General features: G+C 40.7%; 1 protein-coding gene across 1 annotated transcript; it reads right to left on the bottom strand.

Moving 5' to 3' along the window:
• Positions 1–14,117: 14,117 nt before the first annotated feature.
• Positions 14,118–25,538, bottom strand: LOC146377360 (sulfotransferase 2B1-like). The gene is made up of 6 exons (XM_084942810.1): positions 17,939–25,538; positions 15,776–15,984; positions 15,561–15,687; positions 15,380–15,474; positions 14,772–14,952; positions 14,118–14,651 (listed from the first exon to the last, which is right to left on the bottom strand). The coding sequence occupies exons 1-6, from the start codon at positions 18,072–18,074 to the stop codon at positions 14,536–14,538; spliced, it is 864 nt and encodes a 287-aa protein (XP_084798936.1). The 5' UTR covers positions 18,075–25,538; the 3' UTR covers positions 14,118–14,535.
• Positions 25,539–26,523: the final 985 nt, after the last annotated feature.

Raw genomic sequence — 26,523 nt, forward strand, 5'->3', positions numbered from 1 at the left:
TGCAGTTACATCATTTTACATTTTGTTTATTTTAACTTAAAAATAAAGCTGTTTCCTGATAGAACATCAAGATATTTTCTTCTTAAAGAAGTCAGCATATCAGGCATGCTTTCAAACGAGTGAAAAGTATTTAGCATTGTTATTATTCAGAAATTCACTATTCTTCCTCACTCACACAATCCATCATCAGTCTGTGATTGGGAGCCACTCCCCTGGAATTAGTTTGACTATAGCTGAGCCTGTCGATGCTACTGTACGTCACTGAAATTCAAAATACAATCAGCCACAACAATAGAAGGAAGACAGATGGTAGGCTGCTCTGAAGACAGTTCATCTAAAATTAAACATCTTTAGTCTAATCGGCTATTTTTGCACACAAACAGAGGGACATACCGATCTACAAGCAGCTTCTGCAGCAGCGTACGCATGGGCTCAGTTTGGCCTTGGCCATTGGATGAATTTCAATCACACATTTATTCTGAGGTCATTCAAATTTAATCATTTGGCCATTTGGGAAAAAAAAGTTTGCTTATAAAACAATAAATAACCCAAACGCTGACATTGTTAATTGGTGGGAAGTTTTCAATTCCATCCCAGTTTCTTAACTCAAATACAAACTTTACCAAAATAGAGGCCTGTTTATTTGTCTTATAGTTTATTTTTTCGCCATTACATGAGTGAATGAACACATGTCCAAACAGTGCGCTTTGGCAGTGGCTGATATTTTACTAGGGTTTCCGTTAAGGATGCTTTCTGACAAACAACTGCTTTTTAAGCTCTGATCTGGACAGAGTGAGAAAAAATAAAGAGCGGATCTTTATACAGTCGGGAACTTGCGAGCACAGGCTTCACTGAAGGTTTGGAAAGTCATCCCACTTAGATTATTGCAGATTACCAACAATCAGCACAAACACGACAGATTTATACGTAGGAAGTTCATTATAGTGGCAACAGTGACCTTCATGTACTTTAAAGACAGTGTTTGCAAACTGGCACGTAACATCATGCGGCATTACTGTAAATCGTCTGCTGGGGTATTTTGCGGTCTTATCTCGGCCTCTTCTATTGACAGAGGCCTTTTCTTTTGTTGAAATGGTGCGACGATAAAAGGGAAAAGAGAAGATCTGACAAATAAACACATTCGGTAAGCCCACTTTATTCCCCACACTTTCACACATAGTAAACTCAGTAAAGATTGCCACAAAGAGATATGAAAGTTCACTCCGCACAACAGATTTGTGTCCACAACAACAGGCCAATGTCAGCATCGATAAACCTTCTGATAAAATCTGTAGTGGAACACAGACTATGGATTCACATGGACAAGGCATATTTGTCAAAATTACTTTTATAGGATTTTTAAAAATTGTCTTTATGTCGTCAGCATGTTTCTTCTCAGCAACAGCCCACTCATAGCATTGCTAATTTATTAATCCATACCACATTAATGCCAGATCTTGACACATATCTTGCAGAAGCATGACTTCTCCGAGCACTGTGTGCCTGCCAGTCTGACGATGTGACCTGAAGCTGGTGAACGTGACTGTTTGTTGTGCCTGAGCCTCATTCAGGGATTTCTTTGTTTATTTTCTTTAGTCTTTTTTGGGCCTCCCTGACCACATCCTCTTACGTTTTTTCAGCGCTACTCCTACCGTCATCCCTGTCGCCCCCCATCAAAACACACCCATGTAGTCCTAGGCATGTGCACAGTGTCATGCATATAGGAAATGGACATGCTGCTGAAACAATAGAAAGACATCTTAACTGCAGCCAGGAGCCACACTGCAGACGAAGCAGTGGCACATAGATGAGACATTAGGTCACTTTTGCCAAATTTCTGGACTATGAGCTTATTGATATGTGAACGTGTGGATGTGTGGATTTTAAAATTTATCTTCATAACCACATTAGAAGACTCTTTGGGACAACACTTGGTTTTCTCAAGTGTGACTTCTAATTTAACATACAGCCCAGCGGATGATAATAATAATATTGATGTCCTTTTAGGCCATTTGCCCAAGGGCTCTCTTACAGTTCCGCCTCCTCTTCCTCCTCCTCTTTCTGTCCAGGCTCCCTGTCTGACTGTCTGTGTCTCTACGTGACCGGTCCCGGGTCTTTCAGTGCCAGTGGAGGCCGCCGTGGCAGGAGATAACACTAACTAGCTTCCTGCCATTATTCCTAATTGCCCCACGGCCCGGAACTGTGCAGACACCCTGGGTGGGGCGTGACTGAGAAGTACGTTCGTCTGTGTGAGTGTGTGTGTGTGTGTCTGTGAAATTTAAGTTTTCATATATCTGCAAATGCTAACTACCTGTTTATGAGTTTATGACCAGATGTCTGAGATAGAGGAGTGCTGTTTCAACAGTAGCAACAGAGGAACAGAGAAGAAATATGTAGATAACTGAGTGAAATTCAATCGTATTTATATGCCAGCAGTTCACAATCACAGTCAAATTCAGGGTGGTTTTTGTCATAAGGTTTATACCCTACAATGTTAGCGAGAAAACCGTTGCAATCCAACAATTAGATTCCCACAGTCGCCAAGCACTTGGCGACTGTGGGAAGGAAGAATCCCTTTTTAACACGAAGAGACCTCTGGGAGAGCCAGACTCAGTGACAGGCAGTGCTGTGATTGGTGTAAGGGTGAAGGGAAAGACAATAAAGGAGAGCACAGAGAGATAAGTGTAAGCGAGATGCAAGCATTAGGTATAAAAACCAGAGAGCTCATGAACAGTCTCAAGCATCAAATGCACGTAAGCTCTAAATTAATAAAAATGGAGCTATGGAGAAACACCCACTTTGTATTTGTGATGAATGATAGCGGCCTGTAACATATACCACACAACACGCAACAGTGATAGTTTATTGGCCTTTCTGGGACTGGGTCATACAGACTGGGCGGATGTTTAGATGCACTGTATGCTATCACTGGTCTATCTGCAGATGTCTACAGCAGGCTATATGACCCTAGGGAGGGCTGGCGGCATGTGTCTTATAAAGACAACAGCAGGATATTTTTGTAGACAACCACTTGTTTAACGGGGCGGGGGAGGGGGGGGGGGGGGGGGGGGGGCCTTGTGATGGCTAAGTACCGCTTAGCCATCACAAGGCCCACATCACAGGCTCACATTTACATCTATTCCAGTTAATTGTTTCTGCTAGATGTTATTTCAAAGCAACTTTGTCCAAATTATTTTTGGACAAAAACAGTTTTGTCATTTTTAGGCTGGTCAAAAACACCTTTAATGCAAAATCATTTGATTAGTGTGAACAGTGCTCTGGGTGATGGAAGTCAACAGACTAAGGAAGACTATGCTGGCTGCTTGTCGCAAACTTTATTAAGATTACAGGATCTTCTAAGGGACTATTAGTTATCTTGTGTACTGTATGCTGTGTGTGTGTGTGTGTGTGTGTGTGTGTATGATGAGAGCATCAAAGCAGGATAGCATCCTGTGGGCAGCCCAGGGCAGGACCAGCGGGTACAAGGCGGCAGCGAGGTGGGTGTCCTAGAGCACATCATTTACTTTTTGAGATCCACACACACCCAATTCTTCCCCTGGGGACAAAAGGCCACCATGTAATTGAAATAGTGTCAGAACTCTGGGGAGAGGCACATGTGCACATGCATATGCGCACACACAGAGAAGCTGTTCCAGAAACTACTTTAACTTAACTTTAACTATGTAAAAAAAGAAACATCAGAAAAAACTGAAGGACAACAGGCAATAATTAAGGAGAGTGTGTCAACATTTTTGTTAAAGTAATTTAGTAGTTTGAGTCAATGATTGCTAAAGTCTATGTTTGCATTTAGCAGATACAGAGGGAAAAAACGTCTCACAAAAATAAATATCAGAAAATAAACTTAGAACTCTTGAGCGATATGGAGAAATGTATTTTAAGTTCATTCTTAAATGATAGTCACTGATGGAAAACTTGACAAATTAAATGTTCCTTCCAATGGATAATGCAGGACATAACTGGAGTGGCTCCATCGTGTTTTATGCCAACGGAAAAACAAAACGTAGGCCAAAATGAAAAAGTTACAAATATGAACACACTATTAGTTTTGGTTTAGTCAGGAAGAGGGCCCGTCATGTGGCGAAGATGCTGAACGTGTATGCGCCCACGTACTGCAAACAACCCACAGGCTGCATGGGACAGTTAGAGTGGCAGTGGTATGAAATTAAGTTATAAAGAGAAGATAATTTATGTTGATTTATTTAAAAAATACACACATTTATATATTTATATCAAACTCTATTTTTATTCTTTAGTATTTACACCAAAGAATAAAAATAGATTCATTAAATAAACAGGAACAGAAATGAAGTCTATTTTATGATGACTAGTAAGATTGTACTGATTTGTGGAACCAAATTAATAGAAATTCAATATCTAGTGTTGTTTGAGTTTTTGATAATTAATTAACTGGTAACAACTTGGTAACATGTTATGCACGATTTAGAAAATGTGCAGTATTATGCATAAAATGGTTTTGTTGGTTAAATATTTAATTTGTTTGGTTGTTTTTGTTTTTCAATTCAATTTCAATTCAATTTTATTTATATAGCGCCAAATCACAACAAAAGTCGCCTCAAGGCGCTTCATAGATACAGAGAAAAACCCAACAATCATATGACCCCCTATGAGCAAGCACTTTGGCGACAGTGGGAAGGAAAAACTCCCTTTTAACAGGAAGAAACCTCCGGCAGAACCAGGCTCAGGGAGGGGCGGCCATCTGCTGCGACCGGTTGGGGTGAGAGAAGGAAGACAGGATAAAAGACATGCTGTGGAAGAGAGACAGAGGTTAATAACAGATATGATTCAATGCAGAGAGGTCTATTAATACATAGTGAGTGAGAAAGGTGACTGGAAAGGAAAAACTCAATGCATCATGGGAATCCCCCGGCAGCCTACGTCTATTGCAGCATAACTAAGGGAGGATTCAGGGTCACCTGGTCCAGCCCTAACTATATGCTTTAGCAAAAAGGAAAGTTTTAAGCCTAATCTTAAAAGTAGAGATAGTGTCTGTCTCCCGAATCCAAACTGGAAGCTGGTTCCACAGAAGAGGGGCCTGAAAACTGAAGGCTCTGCCTCCCATTCTACTTTTAAATACTCTAGGAACAACAAGTAGGCCTGCAGAGCGAGAGCGAAGTGCTCTAATAGGGTGATATGGTACTACAAGGTCATTAAGATAAGATGGGGCCTGATTATTTAAGACCTTGTATGTGAGGAGCAGGATTTTGAATTCAATTCTGGACTTAACAGGAAGCCAATGAAGGGAAGCCAAAACAGGAGAAATATGCTCTCTCCTTCTAGTCCCTGTCAGTACTCTTGCTGCAGCATTTTGGATTAGCTGAAGGCTTTTCAGTGAGTTTTTTGGACATCCTGATAATAATGAATTACAGTAGTCCAGCCTGGAAGTAATAAATGCATGAACTAGTTTTTCAGCGTCACTCTGAGACAGGATATTTCTAATTTTAGAGATGTTGCGCAAATGGAAGAAAGCAGTCTTACATATTTGTTTAATATGTGCGTTGAAGGACATGTCCTGGTCAAAAATGACTCCAAGGTTCCTCACAGCGTTACTGGAGGCCAAGGTAATGCCATCCAGAGTATGAATCTGGTTAGATACCATATTTCTAAGATTTTCAGGGCCGAGTACAATAACCTCAGTTTTATCTGAATTAAGAAGCAGAAAGTTAGCAGCCATCCAGGTCTTTATGTCTTTAAGACATTCCTGCAGTTTAACTAATTGGTGTGTGTTATCTGGCTTCATGGACAGATAGAGCTGGGTGTCATCGGCATAGCAGTGAAAATGTATGCTATGTCTTCTAATGATGCTGCCTAAGGGAAGCATGTATAATGTAAACAGAATTGGTCCTAGCACTGAACCCTGTGGAACTCCATAATTAACCTCAGTGTGTGAAGAGGACTCTCCATTTACATGCACAAATTGGAGTCTATTAGATAGATATGATACAAACCACTGCAGTGCAGTACCTGTAATACCTACAGCATGTTCTAATCGCTCTAATAGGATATTATGGTCAACAGTATCGAACGCTGCACTGAGGTCTAGCAGGACAAGCACAGAGATGAGTCCACTGTCAGAGGCCATAAGAAGATCATTTGTAACCTTCACTAAAGCTGTTTCTGTGCTGTGATGAGCTCTGAAACCTGACTGAAACTCTTCAAATAAATCATTCCTCTGCAGATGATCTGTTAGCTGTTTGACAACTACTCTTTCAAGGATTTTTGATATGAAAGGAAGGTTGGAGATTGGCCTATAATTAGCTAAGACTGCTAGGTCTAGAGATGGCTTTTTGAGTAAAGGTTTAACTACAGCCAGCTTGAAGGCCTGTGGTACATAGCCGATTATTAGAGATAGGTTGATCATATTTAAGATCGAAGAATTAATTAATGGCAGGACTTCTTTGAGCAGTTTTGTAGGAATGGGGTCTAAAAGACACGTTGATGGTTTGGAGGAAGTAATTATTGAAGTTAACCCAGAAAGATCAATTGGAGAAAAAGAGTCTAACTTAACATCAATGGTACTAAGAGTAGCTGTAGATAATATTACATCTGTGGGATGATTACTGGTAATTTTTTCTCTAATGATAAAAATTTTATTTGTGAAGAAGTTCATGAAGTCATTACTAGTTAACGTTAAAGGGATGGTTGGCTCAACAGAGCTCTGACTGTTTGTCAGCCTGGCTACAGTGCTGAAGAGAAACCTGGGGTTGTTCTTATTTTCTTCAATCAGTGATGAATAGTAAGATGTTCTGGCTTTGCGGAGGGCTTTCTTATAAAGCAGCAAACTATTTCTCCAGGCTAAATGATGATCCTCTAAATTTGTGACACGCCATTTCCTCTCCAGATTACGAGTCATCTGCTTTAGGGTACGTGTTTGAGAATTATACCACGGAGTCAGGTACTTCTGATTAGAGACCTTAGTTTTCACTGGAGCTACAGTATCCAGAGTCGTACGTAGTGAGGAGGTGAAATTATTAACAAGATAATCGACCTCTGTTGGGGTAGCGTTCAGATAGCTGCTCTTCTCTGTGTTGGTACAGGGCATTGAAGATGATAACAGTGGGTGGATTATATTCTTAAACTTAGTTACAGCGCTTTCAGAAAGACATCTACTTTGATAAAATCTACTCTCCACTGCTGTGTAATCAATTATTGTAAATGTAAATGTTATCAGGAAATGATCAGACAGGAGAGGGTTTTCAGGAAACACTGTTAAATGTTCAGTTTCTATGCCATATGTTAAAACAAGATCTAGAGTGTGATTAAAGTGGTGGGTGGGTTCTTTTACATTTTGAGAGAAGCCGATTGAGTCTAATAACAGACTAAATGCCATGTTGAGGCTGTCATTTTTAGCATCTACATGGATGTTAAAATCACCCACAATAATTATTTTATTTGAGCTCAGAACTAAATTAGATATAAAGTCTGAGAAATCAGACAGAAACTCTGTGTAAGGCCCAGGTGGACGATAGATGATAACAAGTAAGACTGGTTTCTGAGTTTCACAGCTGGGGTGGACAATGTTAAGCATCAGGCTTTCAAATGAATTAAAAGTCTGTCTTGGTCTTTCATTAATTAATAGGCTGGTGTGAAAAATTGCTGCCACACCACCCCCTCGGCCTGTGCTTCGAGGTTTCTGGTAGTTAGAATGACTCGGGGGTGTTGATTCATTTAAACTAACATAATCATCCTGCTGCAACCAGGTTTCTGTAAGGCAGAGTAAATCTATTTGTTGATCAATTATTAAGTCATGTACTAACAGAGACTTGGAGGAGAGAGACCTAATATTTAATAATCCACATTTCACTGTTTTACTCTTTGGTTCAGATGTGGATACTGTACTGTTCTTTCTTTGTAATTGTTTATGTTTAAGTTGTTTGTTGCTGGTTTTTAGTTTGTTTTTTGTCTTTTTGGAAGCTGACACAGTTTCTATGGAGATGGGTTTTTGGGGGGGTAGCAGGAGGAGAGAAGCTGCAGAGAGGCGTGTAAGACTGCAACTCTGCTTCCTGGTCCCAACTCTGGATAGTCATATTTTGGGGGGTTTAATAAATTTGTCCATATTTCTAGAAATGAAAGCTGCTCCATCCAAAGTGGGATGGATGCCGTCTCTCCTAACAAGACCAGGTTTCCTCCAGAAGGTTTGCCAATTATCTATGAAGCCCACATCGTTTCTGGGACACCACTCAGACAGCCAGCAATTTAAGGAGAACATGCGGCTAAACATGTCACTCCTGGTCTGATTGGGGAGGGGACCAGAGAAAACTACAGAGTCCGACATTGTTTTAGCAAAGTTGCACATCGATTCAATATTGATTTTAGTGACCTCCGATTGGCGTAACCGGGTGTCATTACTGCCGACGTGAATTATGATTTTACTGAATTTACGTTTACCCTTAGCCAGCAGTTTTAAATTTCCTTCAATGTCGCCTGCTCTGGCCCCTGGAAGACAATTGACTATGGTTGCCGGTGTCTCTAGCTTCACATGTCTGAGAACAGAATCACCAATTACCAGAGTTTGACCCCCGGCGGGTGTGTCACCGAGTGGGGAAAAACGGTTAGACACATGAACGGGTTGGTGGTGTACCTGGGGCTTCTGTTTAGGACTATGCTTCCTCCTCACCGTGACCCAGCCGCCCTCTTTCCCCAGCTGCTTGGGGTCTGCCGGGGAACAGCTAGCGGGGCCTACGCTATCTTCGGCTGCACCAGCTACAGGGGCCTGGCTAGCTACGGGTGAATGAAGGGTGCGAAGCCGAGTCTCCAATTCAGTAATCCTGGCCTCCAGAGCTGCAAATATGCTACAATTGTTACAGATATCATTACTGCTAAAGGAGGCCGAGGAGTAACTAAACATCTGACACAATGAGCAAGAAAGTGCAGGAGGGACAGGTGAAGTAGCCATGGTGCTAACGAGTCGGCTACGAGCTAAGCTAAGCTAGCGAAACAGTACAGAGACAGTGAGTGAATACTTTGGCTATAAATTAGGTAGTGAGTACACAGAAAGTGTGCTTCGGATGAAGCACGTGAAGATTATACTATGAAAGAAGAATGTATTTAAAAGTTGTTAATTAAATTGCTAAGCAAATAAGCTACTCAGAAACACCACTGTGTTTGAGCAGGAACAGGAAGTGATACTCTACCGCAGAGCGAGCGAACACCAAGTGACAGCGCCACCAAGTTTTATTACAAACTTGAAAAAGAAACTCTTTAACTCAGAGTTTCTCTGTAACAAAATCTGTTACTGTGTAGAGCTGATACAAGTTTGGAAGGATTTGGTTTATTCATTTATATATAAAACTGTTGTATTAGTTTTGTCTGCGTTCTGTTCTGTAAGCCTTCTTTTGCACAATGTTATTAATATTATTATATATTCATGTGAATTGGTTTGCACAGTTCCGCAATAAATACATTTTTGTCACATTCAGCTCACTTGAGTTTGGCTTCTTTTACTTTGCCTTGCTCGTGGAGGCCCCTTAGGTGCAAATAACAAGAACAAAATATGCAAATACACAAAAACATATAACAAATATATATAACAAAACACAAAAGGTTTAAGAAAACAGATTGAAAACAGTAGAAACACACACAATGGTATTTTATTTAATAAAAAGTTTCATTTTGCAAAATGATTTCTTGTTTCTTTTGCTTTTCTTTTCATTTTTACTGTTTTTCACGCTGTTATATTAGGGCACAAAAGCACCATGATGAGCCACTGTGTCCGTGTTTTATGAGGAGCTGGTTACTGTGCTTTGTTCATGAGGATACTTGGCTGCCATCTACTGGTTGAATCAAATCATTGTTAAGTTTAGTAATAATTTGGAGCAACAGGTTCTTTTGTTTTTTGTTTTTTTTTTTGGGGGGGGGGTGTTAAATCTAAGAATTTTGACTCAGTTAACAGTAAATACTTGATCTGAAGTAGCTGACATATTGACATAGTAAAGAGTTTAATTGTTCCAGAACTCCCTCTCTGTCTTTGTTTCATCTGGCAGTCAAAATGTATCTCATCTATTACTAATTATCTCAATTTTTTTTATAATTAAACTAAAAGCAGCTGATTGCACCATGATCATGAGGGCATGAATAATGCTGTGACAGCTATTTCTTTCGCATGTCATTAAATTCTTTTCAAAGACCTGTAATGAAGCACAAAACCCACAGACCAAACTAAACTTACTCAGCTGCCCAGTTTATGTGTAACACTGCTGGCCTCCAGTGTCATCTGAGATGCTTTCAGGTAGAAACTATGGCCATCTGTTGCATCTTCATAAAACCAAAACATGACCGCTGAACATCTCAGTAATGTATCATTGAACATCTGTTACCATTTTTAAAAAGTTAGAAAGCTGTATAAAATGTAATCTCATAATTGTCTTATTGACAGTTTGAAGAAAAATTGCTTTTAGGTACTAAAAAGAAACAGCTGTCAAAGCACTTCTGCCAACATATTCAAAATCACTTTATTTTTTCATAAGATGGTACATTTCCTCATTTTAAACTTTTGATATGCTTAATATTTTTGTAAAATATGGGCTTATGTGATTTGCAAATCATATAATTTTGTTTGCTAATTTCATTTTTTGTTCTGAGCTGTCCATTGTGTGGAGGAGGTGGAGGAGGGTGTGGTAGTTAATGTTCTCAGTGGTATTAGCAATGTGTGCTGGACTGCCAGTTGTGTCTTTTTTTCCTTTACTTAAAGGGAAAAAATAATGAACAATAATGAACAATGTAATACTGCAAACTGCTATTTGAAGGAAACACATTATCAACAACATTATGCCTCTCTGTATCCTCACATCAAGTTGGAGTGAATCCACATTAATATGATCCTGGGCTTGATTTGGCTTTAGTTATTTCCTGTCCACATTTCCTTGTCTCTGATTGGCACCTTTGTTCCTGTTTACCTTAAGTGAAATCAAGTGGTACAGATTATCATTAATAAGGACTGCACTCCCTTCCCCTCACATCTTTCACTTGCACATGGGGTGGCATGTATGGTGTGTTTGTTATATTTGCTCTTTTCATTAGGTAGTTTATTTTATTAATTAATTAATTTATCTTGCAGTAAGCTAATAACCCAGAGTCTAGTCTTTGTCCCTTTGTATTTGGGTACAAATACAAAGAGGGGAGCCCTGGAAGGGGGTCACCCAGCCGCTATGTTGCAGAAGCCCTAGGAGGTTGTGGCGATGAGCCTGCAGGCTCTGCCGGCTGTGCCAGAGAAAACCGAGGTTTGGTCCCAGAGAACAGAGAAAATCTTTAGGAATTATTTAGAGACAGACAGTTTTAAAATCATATAACCACTTAATTCAACAAGTCTATGGAGATATATGTCAACGTTTATATGGCTTTAAATGTGTCATAAACAGCGTTAATGTGTGTGTATTTTATTCTCTTAGTTCACTTTACGAAAGCACATGGCAACTCCATATAAAAAAAGAACAGATAAAGTCCAATACTGGACTGTTTTTGTGCTTTTGAGGCCAAATCACCCAGGGCTTCTTAGATTAGACTGACGAGTATTTGAAATGTCAGCAATTCTTGATTATTGTAGTTTCATCACTGATTTATCGGTAGTCATAAATGAAGCAAACGTTTCAATTATCCATGCTAAAAAGTAACAAGGCTTGTTTGGTAGACTCATCTTTGGTGATACTGACACCGATAGTGAAACTGATTAGTCCTGGAGAGCAGCTCAGCAAAACAGCTCACCTACATGTACCTGTGGTTCCATCCTCTAACAAATGCTACTGCTGTCATGATATCATGTGCTGTGTAAATGTGCAGGCAGGAGATTGGACCTAAATGCAGGACTCACAGAACACAAAGGCATGAATTTAAAACGGCAGCTTTCACAGCCGTCACAACACAACACAAGGCATAGAAAACAAAGGGCTTAAATACAAACTGGAGTAATCAGGGAATGGGCGACAGGAGGGAAACATGCTGGGAGAAATTAGACCTGACGAGACAAGGGAAACAAAACTATAAACACTGACATGAGACACAGACTTTCAAAGTAAAACAGGAAACACACGACAGGCACAGACTTGATACAGAACAGAGGAAACGTGGAACACAGGGACAGGAATGACGAGAGACACGACTGACAGGGGCGAACAACATAATAAACATTAAAACTGAACTAAACCACTACTAATCATAAACCATGATGAAATCACAGAATAATAATAATAATAATACAGAAAACACTCGGTCACTGACCCAGGACCATGATAACTGTGTAGTGAGGTGGTTGTGGCTTATATGATTGTCTGATTTTAGTTCATTCAAATTTGTATTTACCTCATTTATGTGTTTAACCCTTCAATGTTCCACATTTCAGCAGAGCTATCAATGAATGAACTTAACTTTGGAATGTTGGGTATGTTTGTCAAACGGTACATGTTTTGTCTTCACAGGAGCTGTGTGGAAGAACCGCTCGTCTGCAAGTGCAGCAGATACTGAACTCGACTGTTTTGCTCTCCGCTGGTGATCGTGGAGGTCCCAAAGAACACCAAAAAGCCAAAGAAGCCTTAACCTAAAGTTGCTGCCACATTGTTTTCTACTTTGCCATGTCTGATGCCATATTAGAAAATATTTTAAATGGGTTTAAATGTGAGGAATTGAAGGAATGTCGAATTGTGTTAGATTGTTAGGAGTGTATGTATCATTCTTGATCCAATCCTGCACAGATCCTGTTTGATCTGTTTAGTGTTGAACAATTGCATTTTATTTGTGTGTTTGTGTGAAATTTTAATAATAAATGTACAGTGTTGTGTTGTTTTTTGTTGTTGCTTGCTCTTTTGTTACTTGTAAAATTAAAGCAACATTTCATTTTGTATTTGAGTTTTTAAAATAAATTCTGTTAAAAAATTAATATATTTTCAGAATAAATTATTAATTAATTAAACAAAATGTACAAATATGTTCATTTATCTTAAAATAGATACTTTTAAAAAAGCTAACTTTTCGCCACTGTTGTCTCCCATTTTACTGTTTTGTTGTTCAATAGTTTCTAAAAGGAATATGATTTGAACAACACTGAACATTCTTGACAGGTACTTCAACTTCTGTTTTGTTATTAATACTGATCTAATCTAATCTAATCTAATCTAATAAAATCTGTGCACATTTGGCTCAAATTCGAGCTGGATCAGGTATTGTGAGACTCCTCATCTGGTACTGATCTGGTGCATTATGAGTAGATGAAGTGCACGCTATGTGGTGCAAAGTCTGTAATCGCTCATGTAATGTTTAACTATATTTTTTGATTGCCAATTACACTGAGTTCCAGGTGTACTGAGCCTTTTCTTCATTTAGTCCAAAGTTGAGGTAAACAAAGAACAAGTGCGCAATCTAGGAGTTCACAGGGTGCAGTAAAGAAAACGTCCAAGAATGACCATACACAACAATAAATCTAAAATCTAGATTCTAGACTGTTCTTGTAACACATTTTCCTTTAAAGTTGCCCTGCATTATTTTTTTTAATTAAGTATATTACACTTAAAGTAATAACACCTGGTTTACATTAAGAGCAACTCTAAATAAAAGCATCTCTGCTATGGCTGTGGAAAAGCCATCATTTATCAGTGAAGGCTGAGACTACATCAGATTATAAATTCTTACACCAATTTTATTAGCCTAAAAAGAAATGGTCCTGAAAAAAAATGTTTTTTTTAATCTGAAGGACTTTACCAACACTTTTCAGTACATTCAGACATCAGATTTATATTTTTACTCCTCTTGCTAGGCATCATTTCTGTTAAATTATCACACAAATAAGCGATAACCTGTATTTTATGATTAAATAATACCAAAGTAACAGAAATTAAGTATTCACATAGTACATTTTAGTGCATGAGTTTAGACTCACTGGGCAAATTATAATTTTTTACTTTTTTTTTTTTTTTACTTTTAAAGTTAAATCTAAAGTAGTTATTCAATTCCCCCCTCCAAAAAATAACATATTAAAAATAATGAAGACGTAAATAATTATTAGAGATAAAAATAAGTTAAAAAGTGCTTACTAAAAAATGACAGATTTCAGCATATTATGTGAACTGGAAAATAAAATTAAAACAGCAGTATAGAGGTGTAAAAATCTCACTTTAATTTGTGAGGAATTCAAATGTTGCAACAGTATTTCCTTGTGGGTAAATCAGCACAAATTGTACAATCTTTAATGTCCAGTGCTTGTGGCTTCAGATTTATATCAGGATACACTAAATATTTTGTCAAGCTAGTTTTATCTGTATCTATAAATAGTCTCGATTTAATTTAAAGCATGCCAGTCATGAGAACTTTAATGGACTCTGTGAGGCTTCTGAATCCTGGTTTAATTGTATTAGAAGACATGTGAATAAACGTTGCTACTTCTAATGCTATTTACTCATGGTCCTAATATTGAAACCATAAATAAGTTTAAGAATATTGGCTCAGTTAGCATGAATTACTTGGTCTGAAATAACAGGCCAGGATTTTTGCCACTCCTGATCTCTATGGTGGTCAATCCAGGCTCCATGGCAGAGAGAAGCTCTCACCCTCCAGCTCTTTGGAAATCACAGAGGTGAATCGGGTCAGTTGCTCTGAGCTGAAGTGGTTTTTCCAGTCTCCAGCAATACCTGACAACAAAAACATGCCAAGCTTGAGTCACATAAACATAAAAACACCTGATGAGAAAAGAAATTGATTCTGGGAAGAAATCTAAAAATACACTTTTGATAGAAGATATGGAAACTCGCCTTTTCTTAGAAAAGGAGACTTGTCACTGTCCATGTACACCTTGGGGATTAGACTGAAGTTGGACATGTTGTTGTTCTGCATGCTCTTGAAAGAACAATGCTCTGCTATCTTCTGAATGACTTCCTCAGTCAGATTACAGCCCAGAAAATCGGAGATATGCCTGAGTGATGCAGGCAGGTCCTGGAAGAAACACGGTTGTTATATTATGTGAAAAAGTGTGTGTTTTTCAAATTTAGCTTTTAATGAAAGCTCATTCTGAAGTCATTTTAAGATCATACTTTGAAAGGTCAGGGATTTGAGTGATTTAAGTAACAGCTTCACATTTTTGGCAAGATAAAAAGTCTGAGTTTTATTAGTTGAATACTATACGTCCAAACGTAATATGAACTTTGAGGGTTTTTTTAACAGCAAGAATGTTAAAATAACCTTTTCTGTTGGGAATATTGCAGACATACTGACAACACAATGCTCGAAGATAAAGTGTTCTGTACAGTGATCTGTACAGAACACTTACAGATCTGTACAGAACAGTACAGATCTGATCTGCTTTCCTTTCATGGAAAACAATGGAAGACGTTGTTAACAAAAAATTTGTTAAGTGTTTTACCTGAACCATTTCTTCATAGGTAATGTACATTATTCTGTCTCCTAGTTCACTGTTTCTCCAGCTCTTTACGTGGTCTGTCCATTTTCCAAACATCACTGCAAATAAGATAGAAATTGGCAAATCATTCACATGCAACCACTCTTCTACTGGTGATAATAGAAGTGCAGTTTTGATCTCTGACCTTTGCCCTCAAGAAATTTATCCATGAACTCATCAAAGGTTCCTGGATCCTCAAGGAAGCCAGCCATCTGGTGGAAGTAGTATGAAGACACCATGATGTCCTTTGGGTTCCTCATGACGTAGATCACCTACAGCAGAAAGAGTGCAAAAACATAATGAGTGTAAAGTCTCTTATATAATCAGGAATGAATTGGGAATATCACACAGAGTCATTACCTTTGCTTTGGAGGCACAGAAGGAAGGGGGCATGAGGCTGTATGGAAAATGTGAGACCAGTGCCCGTGGAGATGCCAGCTTATCCACCACCCGTGCCAGCTGTTTCTCTTCCAGCCATGGGACTCTCTCCCAGTTAGGAATGGTATGGATGGGGGTCAGATCCCCCCCATTGAGCACCAGTGGGAGGATCTCCTGCATCCAGATTGTACCTGAAGAAATAACAGTGAAATAACAATCTGTATTGGAAACTATGCCCGAGCTCAGGAACCCTTCTGAGAAACAGTGCCATTGAACACAGTTTGTCATTGCACCACAACTTCAAAACAACATCCTGCCCTGCAAGGGAAAAAAGATCCAGAAATGCTGTTGTCTTCTTTGAGGCTGACTTCATCTAACAAAGACTTAAGTGAAAGATTTTCCAGAGGTCTGACAAATCAAAATTTGAAAGGGTCGTCCAGATGATTCAACTTCTTTGACCAAGTATGCGTAAAGCATGTGTACTTATACTGGATGTAAATGTACCCTCAGTACAAAAATAAAAAACAGCTCTTTGAAAAACATTTCTACCAGCTATTTTTGTGCTAAGCTAACTCAGCCTTACATTTGTTGCTGTTGCCTGCACTGTAGATGGGTGACTTTGCATCAACATGTAAACAGAAAAAATTAATGTAGCCCAACATTACAGTAGGATTCAGTAGGTGGGGGAATGCTAAGATCTGTTGGAGTGGTGGACATAGGGAAAAGAATCACATAAGAACAATTCCCAATGTGAGCTCCAGTAGGATTTTTCTTTGAGTACATGCTGTGATCAGCTAAGCTATGCTGCTGCTCTGAGATTCACTGTTGTTTATGGATTTAGCCAACAGAGATGCTAGATGAGCTATCATGGCTGATTTCCAACTGTTACAGAGTATGAAGCTACTATAAACGTCAAGCTCAGTGAGTGGACTACTAATAATATTCCCACCATCATTGTCTGTTAAACTGACCATGAAGCCCACAGTCTGCTCTCTACCAGTCCTACAAGGTGCATTATTACAAACAGTAAGCTAACTTGTTGAGCCTTCACTTAACTGCATAGCATTTTCATGCAACCTCTGAATGGGATACAGAGAGTATACTCCAGTTTGTTTTTTAAATAAATGAGGACATTATGTATAATCTCTGAATTTCAAGAAATTCCCACTTTCCCCCCTGCTGTCCTGTCTTACAGCTGAGTATGAAGTGGTGGGAATGAGAATCAGCACCTCTAAGTTTGAGAAAGTTGGCAGAAATGGCCTTTCTCTGAAGGGAGGCTGGTCTCTCCATTAGAGATTGTGCCTCAGGGTAGAGCCGCTACTCTTCCATACTGAAAGGAGCCAGTTGAAGTAGAATCTTCTCCTATAAAAGCATGCTGTAATAGCTGCAGTATGTGATTTAGCATTATGTTGCTGAAATATGCAAGACCTTCCCTGAAAAAGATATTGCCTGGATGGCAGTGTATGTTCCTCTGAAACCTGTATATCCTTCTGAGACCAAGCCAGTTCATTTATGTGCTCTGTAATGGATATTTGCTTTTGGTCTATATCGTTTGACTTATTTGAGCTACCCTCCTAAGCCCTGATGTGCTTATTAGAGGAGTTCCTCTCCAATGGTGGGTGGTCTCTTTAGGCCAAAATCACAGAAAAATTAAACTAAAAGTTACTTTTCTGCTCTGAAGGCACCTTTCCAGATATGCAAGCACCCACTCCATAAGCATCAGAGATGCAGGCATTAATTTGAGGAACATTTTTCTGAAACCATTCCACAACTTGTGAATGCTGTTTTCAGAAAGGAACCGCTGCCTAGCGTCATTTTTGAGAAACTCTGCCTCTCAGATGATCTTTTTATTCCAAGTCATGTTGCTGACGACCTGTCGCTAATTAATCAAATAAGTTTTGAAATGCTCCTCCATGTGATTATTTTTAGTGTCACTTCCCCTTTTCAGTGTTCTTTTGCCCAAATCTCAGCTTTTTTGAGATGTTTTGCTGCCATCAAAATAAATTTCTTAAATATACAGGAATAAATTCCTCCATATATAAAATGTGGAAACTAAAGCTTATCAACAAAAGTAAACCAACAAAAACCATCAGAGACAACTAGAAAAGCTAAAAAGCGACAACAGATATGAGATCAAACACATACCTGACTTCGGATAAGTGATGGCAAACACATCAGTGTCTTCCACACAGAAATTTTGGGCGTACTCCAAGCTCTCCGTGCTGTGGGCCTCCGGGGGCAGGAGGAGACCGTGGTACTTAATGTACTCAGTGGCAGACATGACAGTTCTCTGGATGAGTGAGTCTTCTGTATTTTTCTCCTATCCTTCGTTAGAGACTTTCTCCTGTTACGTAGTCAGTGCCTTTCCCTGAGCACCTCCTTATTTAATAATCTAGTTGGCATGATTGGACCATTTTCCCCCAAGTACGTATACCTTCCTGAAAGGGAACTTTGTATTCCAAACTGCTTTTCAATTTCAGAGGTTGAAGCCAAGACCTAATGACCACGGGATGGTCTCAAATAGTATACTGTCTTTTTATTCGATTACTCTTGGCTTTATGTAGTAAAACTGCCTTAAAGAAAAATAAAACATAAACAACCTCATGCTGCAGACATTACTGACTGGTCATAGGTTTTGAAATTTTGTTGGGTTGTAATCATCAAGTTATGTTCTCCCTTTCTGTGTCTTGACATAAAGTTGGAGTGATTCCGTGTTAGTATAATGCCTGGCTTGATAGGATTCACTGGAATTCACAACCGCAGCAAAGTAGCACTACAGTGTAAACACTACAGCGTTGTTCAGCAAGCTCATAAAAGCAAGTAGTGTGTGTGCATGTGTTTATGTCTGTGTCTGTGACCATTGTGCCGTTTCAACAATGACAGCTTTATTGGACTCAAGGGACAACAAATGAGAGAGAGAAAAAAAATTGGGCCGTGTGAGCTGAACTAGCAAAAAATGAGTGAATACCATTCGTTTTGTACGTCCTCCTTTTTATTCGGTTTTCAGTTTCAACAATCAAATGCTCAGCCTGCAGGCAGAATGAGCCAGGTCAGGCAGGTGATGCAGTGCCCTGCAGACACACTGGGGGGCGACAACGCCCCGTCGACGGTGCTGCAGGTCAGCCGGCTGGCTGCTCACTTCCCTCAGTGGCGCGCTTGCGCCCCCTCTCCGTGGGTTACCGGTTGCAGTTCCGGGTCAAGCCGCCTCGTTTCCAAAGAGTCGTAAACACGACTGTCAACACCGAGGCGGCCATGATACTCAGAGAGGAAATAAAGGCGCTATTGCAGAAAAGAGCAATACGAGTGGTCCCCGCTTCGGAGATAGACAAAGGTTGGTACAGCCGTTATTTTGTTGTTCCGAAAAAAGGGGGAGGGCTTCGTCCCATCCTCGACCTGCGAGTCTTGATCACGTATCTACAAACGTACAGGTTCAAGATGCTAACACTCAGACAGCTCTTGAATGCGGTCGGCCCGGGAGATTGGTTTGCAACAATCGATCTAACAGATGCTTATTTTCATGTGGTTATACACCCGAAACACAGGCAGTTTCTGAGGTTTGCATTCGAGGGCGTAGCCTACGAATACCTAGTGCTGCCGTTCGGGCTGTCGCTCGCTCCTCGCACCTTTACGAAATGTGCCGAGGCAGCGCTAGCGGCCCTCAGAGAGAGAGGAATCCCCATCTTAGCCTACCTAGACGACTGGGCTCTCGTAGCTTGCTCCAGAGAGCAGGTGGAGACACAGCTGTCGCTGGTTTTGTCACACATTCAGACACTGGGGTTCTCTGTGAACTTTCAAAAGAGCTCGCTAATCCCGAGTCAGCAGATTACTTTTCTCGGTTTGGAAATATGCTCGCTTTCCAGCCGCGCACGTTTGTCGGAGCACAGAGTGGCCGCGTTTCATCGCTGCCTCGCTCAGTTTCAGTTGGGACGCAGACTGCGTTTCCAGACGATATTAAGCTTGTTGGACATGATGGCATCTATGATCGCCGTAGTGCCACTTGGACTGTTAAAAATGTGAGCGTTTCAACGCTCGACTCTCTCTCACCGTTTGTGTGCATCGCGTCACCTCCGGAGGAGGCTGCCGGTACCCGCGTCTTGCATGCTAGCTCTGTCCTTGGAGGGAGCCCGGGCTGCTCCTGTCTCGCTCTCTGCTGTTATGGTGCAGTGTTCATTTTCTGTCTCTAAGAGCCACCCATGTCCCGGGCCACCTGAACCTGGGGCCGGACCTTCTCTCCAGGGGGGGGTCCTCTGGTGAGAGAATGGAGGTTACACCCTTTAATAGTGGCTCAGATTTGGGACCTATTTGGCAAGGCGCAAATAGATCTTTTTGCTTCCAGGGTAAATACTCACTGCCCCCTGTTCTTCTCCATAATCGACCACGATGCACCCTTGGGCTTGGACGCGCTAGCGCACCAGTGGCCAGACGTGCTCCTGTATGCATTTCCCCCAGTGGAAATTATATCTCCAGTTCTAGAGAGAGTGCGTCGGCATTCCCCCTCTCTCTGATTCTAGTGGCCCCTTGGTGGCCCACAAGGTCGTGGTATGCAGAGATAATCAGCCTGCTAGCAGCAAGTCCTTGACAGCTTCCTCTCCGCAGGGATCTCCTCTCTCAGGCGGGAGGAGAAGTGTTTCATCCGCGCCCAGATCTGTGGCGCCTTCATGCTTACCTGCTGAGAGGTTAAACTTGATTGCTAAGGGTTTGCCATCTAGTGTGATAGCGACAATTCAGAGCGCTAGGGCCTCATCTACTAGAGGCTTGTACGCTTACAAATGGTGAGCCTTCGAGCAATGGTGCCAGGACCGCCACACTCTCCCATTTCAGTGCTCTATTGTGGATGTTTTGATATTCCTGCAGGAGCTGCTGGATAAGGGCCTTTCATTTTCACAATGAAGGTTTATTTAGCAGCTATATCTGCTTGTCATATTGGCTTTGACGGGGTGACACTAGGTGCACATCCCCTCACCATACGTTTTCTGAAAGGAGTTCGCCGGCTGAGGCCCGTGCTTAAGTCCAGTGTCCCTGCTTGGGACTTGTCTTTGGTGCTGGAGGCCCTTTGTAGCCCCCCGTTTGAACCCATTGAGTCTGTGGATATGAAATTTCTTTCATATAAGACTGCATTACTTCTCGCTTTGGCTTCGGCAAGGCGAGTGGGTGACCTTCATGCGCTCTCTGTGCATCCCTCCTGCACACAGTTCTCTTCTGATGGCCACAAGGTCGTATTGCGTCCAAATGCTGCCTATTTTCCCAAGATCATGCCTGCATCTTCTAGCTTAATGGAGTTTGAGTTGCTGAGCTTTTGCTCCCCTCTGTGGACAAGAGATATTTTATTTTGTATTCTTATGGTGACAATTTATAATCAGAACTATCATTGATCAATCATTCATCATTGTCGAACCAGTTGACAGAATAATCTCTGAATTATATCTATGGTAATCTGAGCAAAATATTAATGTATGTATATTATCATCACTTTAATTAGTCTATTGTTGTTCTCTATCATTCTTTCTATCTGCTTAAGCTGTTGCAAATGGTATCCATATCAGTGTATTCACACCTCTCGAAGCTGTGGGTCCAGTAGGGCCTTCTACATTCACTTACACACATATTCAGGCCTACACCAACATGCACATAGAGAGTCATGGAAAGTACGCACGTTCACTCCTGCACGTACTAAGAACAGGGAGGTCGTCTCAGGACAATCTCTCGGTTGGACACACAGTCTCACAAAAATTGCACAACATATCACAAACTTGTTTGTCTTGAAACTAGTATCGGATGTCTATATAAGGAGAACTTTGGAACTGTTATCATTTCCAGTAAGATCTAGCTGTGATGTCATCAGGGTAATATAAGGATGGGGAGCGGTCTGCTCGAGGGAGATTGGAAGATTGTAGGGTGGCTGTTGCAAGTTTCTTCTCACACTGTACTGTGTGTTTTAATAAAATAATTTGTGTTGACCCACTATGGACTTCCAGTCGTATGTCTCTTCCTCAAAAAATTCGAACCATGACAGTTTTGGTGCCGAAACCCGGGAAACTGAACTTAAAGACGGACCAAAGAGGAAGGAAAGCATATATTTTGGTTACGGCTGATAAACTAGAATTAGAAGGTATTTTTACATTAAAAGGAGCAAAATGAAATAAAAAGAGTTATATCAAAACAGGTTATAACATAGGAAATGTGAGGTTAAAGGGAAGTTAGTGTCAACACACAGGAGTTGTGTCGAGCCAGCATTTAGCTATGATCAAATTTATGCAGGAGTAATTGCTTATATGCTTAAACTCAATTGATTAGAGGGGAAATGGGGTTTTGTTTCCTTTGCAGAAGATCTCTGGACCACGAGAGAGGGTCAGAGCGAGGACACAATGTATTGCGACCTCTGGTGTTCCAGAGGGCGAGAGAGGGAGTGTGGAGCAGGGAAATTATTTTACTGCTATTGCTAAATAATAATCATCATCACCATTGCATTAATAATATAATTTACAGCACAGATATTGCATTCGGAGATTTATACAGTGTGTGTCTTTCAGAAAGACTAAGTTGCATTCTTTTACTAAGCTCTTAGTAGGGGTTCTTTTAAAGTTTTACTGTTGATTTTTTTTTTATATTTTGAACAGTGCACTGATTTTTGTTTGAGAGAGTCTTTTCTTTAAGCAGATCTGCACATCGGAAATGAAAATTGTTGCAAGTGAGTTTCTCCACATTAAAATGGGCTCTGGAGAAAGCCACTTATTGGGACAATTAGAAAACAAGGGTCCCTGCCTAAAAAGGATTCAGCGAGGTAATCCGATCTAAAGTTCTTGTTTTTCTTTTTGAAATGACGTCATTTTGCTGAGGGCGGAAATCTAAATGCGGCGATGGTTTCCACTATCAGCAATGAATGAATGAATGAATGAATGACTGGAAATAAAACAAACTGACTGAGTGGTAAAAGCTGACAGGACTTGACCACGACTCAAGGTTAACCTCCACCTAGATAGGAAAAAAGGGTGGATGAATTTAGGTGTGTTTCTTTTTACAGGAGCAGATAAATGACAGCGACATCTGAGGTTGCATGACAATTCAACTGTTAAATACTACTTTCGGTGTTCGTGAACCTACCAGGGTGGTTGTTCAGGGGTTTGTGTTGTGGTGCTCACAGAGATAACTGTGAGAAAGTGTGTACACACCTGCGCAGCGTTAACATTTGCATTTTCTTCTTTTGAAACAGGGTGATTCTTTTTACAGGAAATGTTTTACAGGACCTCTGGAATGTGGATGGCTGACGCCTAACCCGAGATGGTCAAATGTGGTTTGCTAATGTTTGTTTTGGCATGTGGAGGATTCAGTAGAAAACAGACAAGTGACATGAGAAAACAAATAAGGGATGCAGTTTCTATGGAACAGTTTAATATGGGGTTCGTAGGGATAAAGCAAGTGGAGCGACATTGCTTAAGGGAAGTCACTGATTAAATTGGGGATAAAATAAATTGCGGCAATAATAGTGATGTAATGATTTGGGAAATCCTGAACGTGATACTTGCCTGTTGTGCTGAATACTTTATCACTCTCGTGATCTATAGTTGGTTATAAATAAGATGTCTGATTTAGCAGATTTGTTTTCCAGGATACAGGTTCCAGGTGGAGCTGGGAGTTAAATGAGCTTAACCTGTAACTGCTGACTGATGTTTTTACACAAGCTTACAGGTTGGCAGGAGATTGTTTTAGAGAAAATGTGTAACGTTCTTGTACAGGCCTCAGTAGGGAGTCAACATGTGGGAGGAGGCCAGGAAGGCCCAAGAGGAGGTGGCCCCGGAAGAGAGCTTACTCGAGATAAGCTCCACCCTAAGTAACACGGGGGGGAACATAGAGGCAGAATAATCCTCTCCCCCTGTGCCGCGGTTCTCCCCAGCAGTCTACCTGGGGACACGAAGAAAGAAGAGGAGCGTGACATGCCAAGCATTAATTCATTCCAGGCTCCTAATAGGCTAGGGCTCTAGTCTAAAGTATTTGATAGTTTAAAGGAATCGTAATAGTTTTGTACGGTTTTTACTTTTATACTCATAACGTTATACTCTTATCACAAAGTTAAAAGTAAAAGAGCCTGGGAGACTGGATCACGTCTGTCTTTGGGCAATGGAAGGGTGTGTTTATGTCTGCCATGTTTTCTCTTATAGTTTTTCTAGGTATATTGATGATCGGGTGTTGTCTCATTCCTCTGGTAAGGCGAGTGTTGGTAAAACTGGTAAGCAGGGCCCTAGACTCTGGTTCAGCTGGTTCAGCTGGTCTGGGGTATATGATGCCGTTGCGAGAAGCCGCCTGGACGGAGGAGTGAAACAAATTCTGGTAAAGGTTGGTCGATGGCCAAAGAGGAGGAGTGTGGACAAGAGATATTTTATTTTGTATTCTTATGGTGACAATTTATAATCAGAACTATCATTGATCAATCATTCATCATTGTCGAACCAGTTGACAGAATAATCTCTGAATTATATCTATGGTAATCTGAGCAAAATATTAATGTATGTATATTATCATCACTTTAATTAGTCTATTGTTGTTCTCTATCATTCTTTCTATCTGCTTAAGCTGTTGCAAATGGTATCCATATCAGTGTATTCACACCTCTCGAAGCTGTGGGTCCAGTAGGGCCTTCTACATTCACTTACACACATATTCAGGCCTACACCAACATGCACATAGAGAGTCATGGAAAGTACGCACGTTCACTCCTGCACGTACTAAGAACAGGGAGGTCGTCTCAGGACAATCTCTCGGTTGGACACACAGTCTCACAAAAATTGCACAACATATCACAAACTTGTTTGTCTCGAAACTAGTATCGGATGTCTATATAAGGAGAACTTTGGAACTGTTATCATTTCCAGTAAGATCTAGCTGTGATGTCATCAGGGTAATATAAGGATGGGGAGCGGTCTGCTCGAGGGAGAATGGAAGATTGTAGGGTGGCTGTTGCAAGTTTCTTCTCACACTGTACTGTGTGTTTTAATAAAATAATTTGTGTTGACCCACTATGGACTTCCAGTCGTATGTCTCTTCCTCAAAAAATTCGAACCATGACACCTCCTTTTGCATCTGAGGAGCAGAGGAGGATGCATTCTCTTTGTCCAGTGCGTGAGCTACGCACCTACATTGAGCGCACTCAGAATGTGCGTTTATGTGACCAGCTGTTTGTCTGCTTCGCTAATCCAAATAGAGGTAGAGCTCTGTCCAAACGGAGGCTGTCCCACTGGATTATAGAAGCTATCTCACTGGCATACGGCACCGGTGGTCTTGCTTTGCCCCACGGGGTGAGAGCTCATTCCACCAGGGGGATGGCAACCTCATGGGCTCTTTTTAAAGGGGTGCCTGTAGCTGATATTTGTGCGGCAGCTAGTTGGGCATCAACGCACACTTTTGTGCGGTTTTATCGGTTGGACGTTACAGCCCCTTCGGTGGCTCATGCTGTCCTTTCTGCTGGGTCTACCACTCACTAAGGATGTGGTGGTCCGATTCCGGTTCGGTGGCTGCTCTGTGGGGCGTGTATATATGTCCCATACTTATGTGTTGTACCTCGTTCCTCTCCTTCAGGGAACAGAAGTTATAGACATAACTATTCGTTTTGAAATGCTCCTCCATGTGATTATTTTTAGTGTCACTTCCCTTTTCAGTGTTCTTTTGCCCAAATCTCAGCTTTTTTGAGATGTTTTGCTTCCATCAAAATAAATTTCTTAAATATACAGGAATAAATTCCTCCATATATAAAATGTGGAAACTAAAGCTTATCAACAAAAACCATCAGAGACAACTAGAAAAGCTAAAAAGCGACAACAGATATGAGATCAAACACATACCTGACTTCGGATAAGTGATGGCAAACACATCAGTGTCTTCCACACAGAAATTTTGGGCGTACTCCAAGCTCTCCGTGCTGTGGGCCACCGGGGACAGGAGGAGACCGTGGTACTTAATGTACTCAGTGGCAGACATGACAGTTCTCTGGATGAGTGAGTCTTCTGTATTTTTCTCTTATCCTTCGTTAGAGACTTTATCCTGTTACGTAGTCAGTGCCTTTCCCTGAGCACCTCCTTATTTAATAATCTAGTTGGCATGATTGGACCATTTTCCCCCAAGTACGTATACCTTCCTGAAAGGGAACTTTGTATTCCAAACTGCTTTTATATTTCAGAGGTTGAAGCCAAGACCTAATGACCACGGGTTGGTCTCAAATAGTATACTGTCTTTTTATTCGATTACTCTTGGCTTTATGTAGTAAAACTGACTTAAAGAAAAATAAAACATAAACAACCTCATGCTGCAGACATTACTGACTGGTCATAGGTTTTGAAATTTTGTTGGGTTGTAATCATCAAGTTATTTTCTCCCTTTCTGTGTCTTGACATAAAGTTGGAGTGATTCCGTGTTAGTATAATGCCTGGCTTGATATGACTCACTGGAATTCACAACCGCAGCAAAGTAGCACGACAGTGTAAACACTACAGCGTTGTTCAGCAAGCTCATAAAAGCAAGTAGTGTGTGTGCATGTGTTTATGTCTGTGTCTGTGACCATTGTGCCTTTTCAACAATGACAGCTTTATTGGACTCAAGGGACAACAAATGAGAGAGAGAAAAAAATTGGGCCGTGTGAGCTGAACTAGCAAAAAATGAGTGAATACCATTCGTTTTGTACGTCCTCCTTTATATTCAGTTTTTTCTTACCGAAAAACAATCCTGCGTGAAAAATTGGGCTC

The sequence above is a fragment of the Perissodus microlepis genome, chromosome 11, assembly GCF_051167445.1.
Source record: "Perissodus microlepis isolate ML-2025 ecotype Zambia chromosome 11, ASM5116744v1, whole genome shotgun sequence".
NCBI classification, from domain to species: domain Eukaryota; kingdom Metazoa; phylum Chordata; class Actinopteri; order Cichliformes; family Cichlidae; genus Perissodus; species Perissodus microlepis.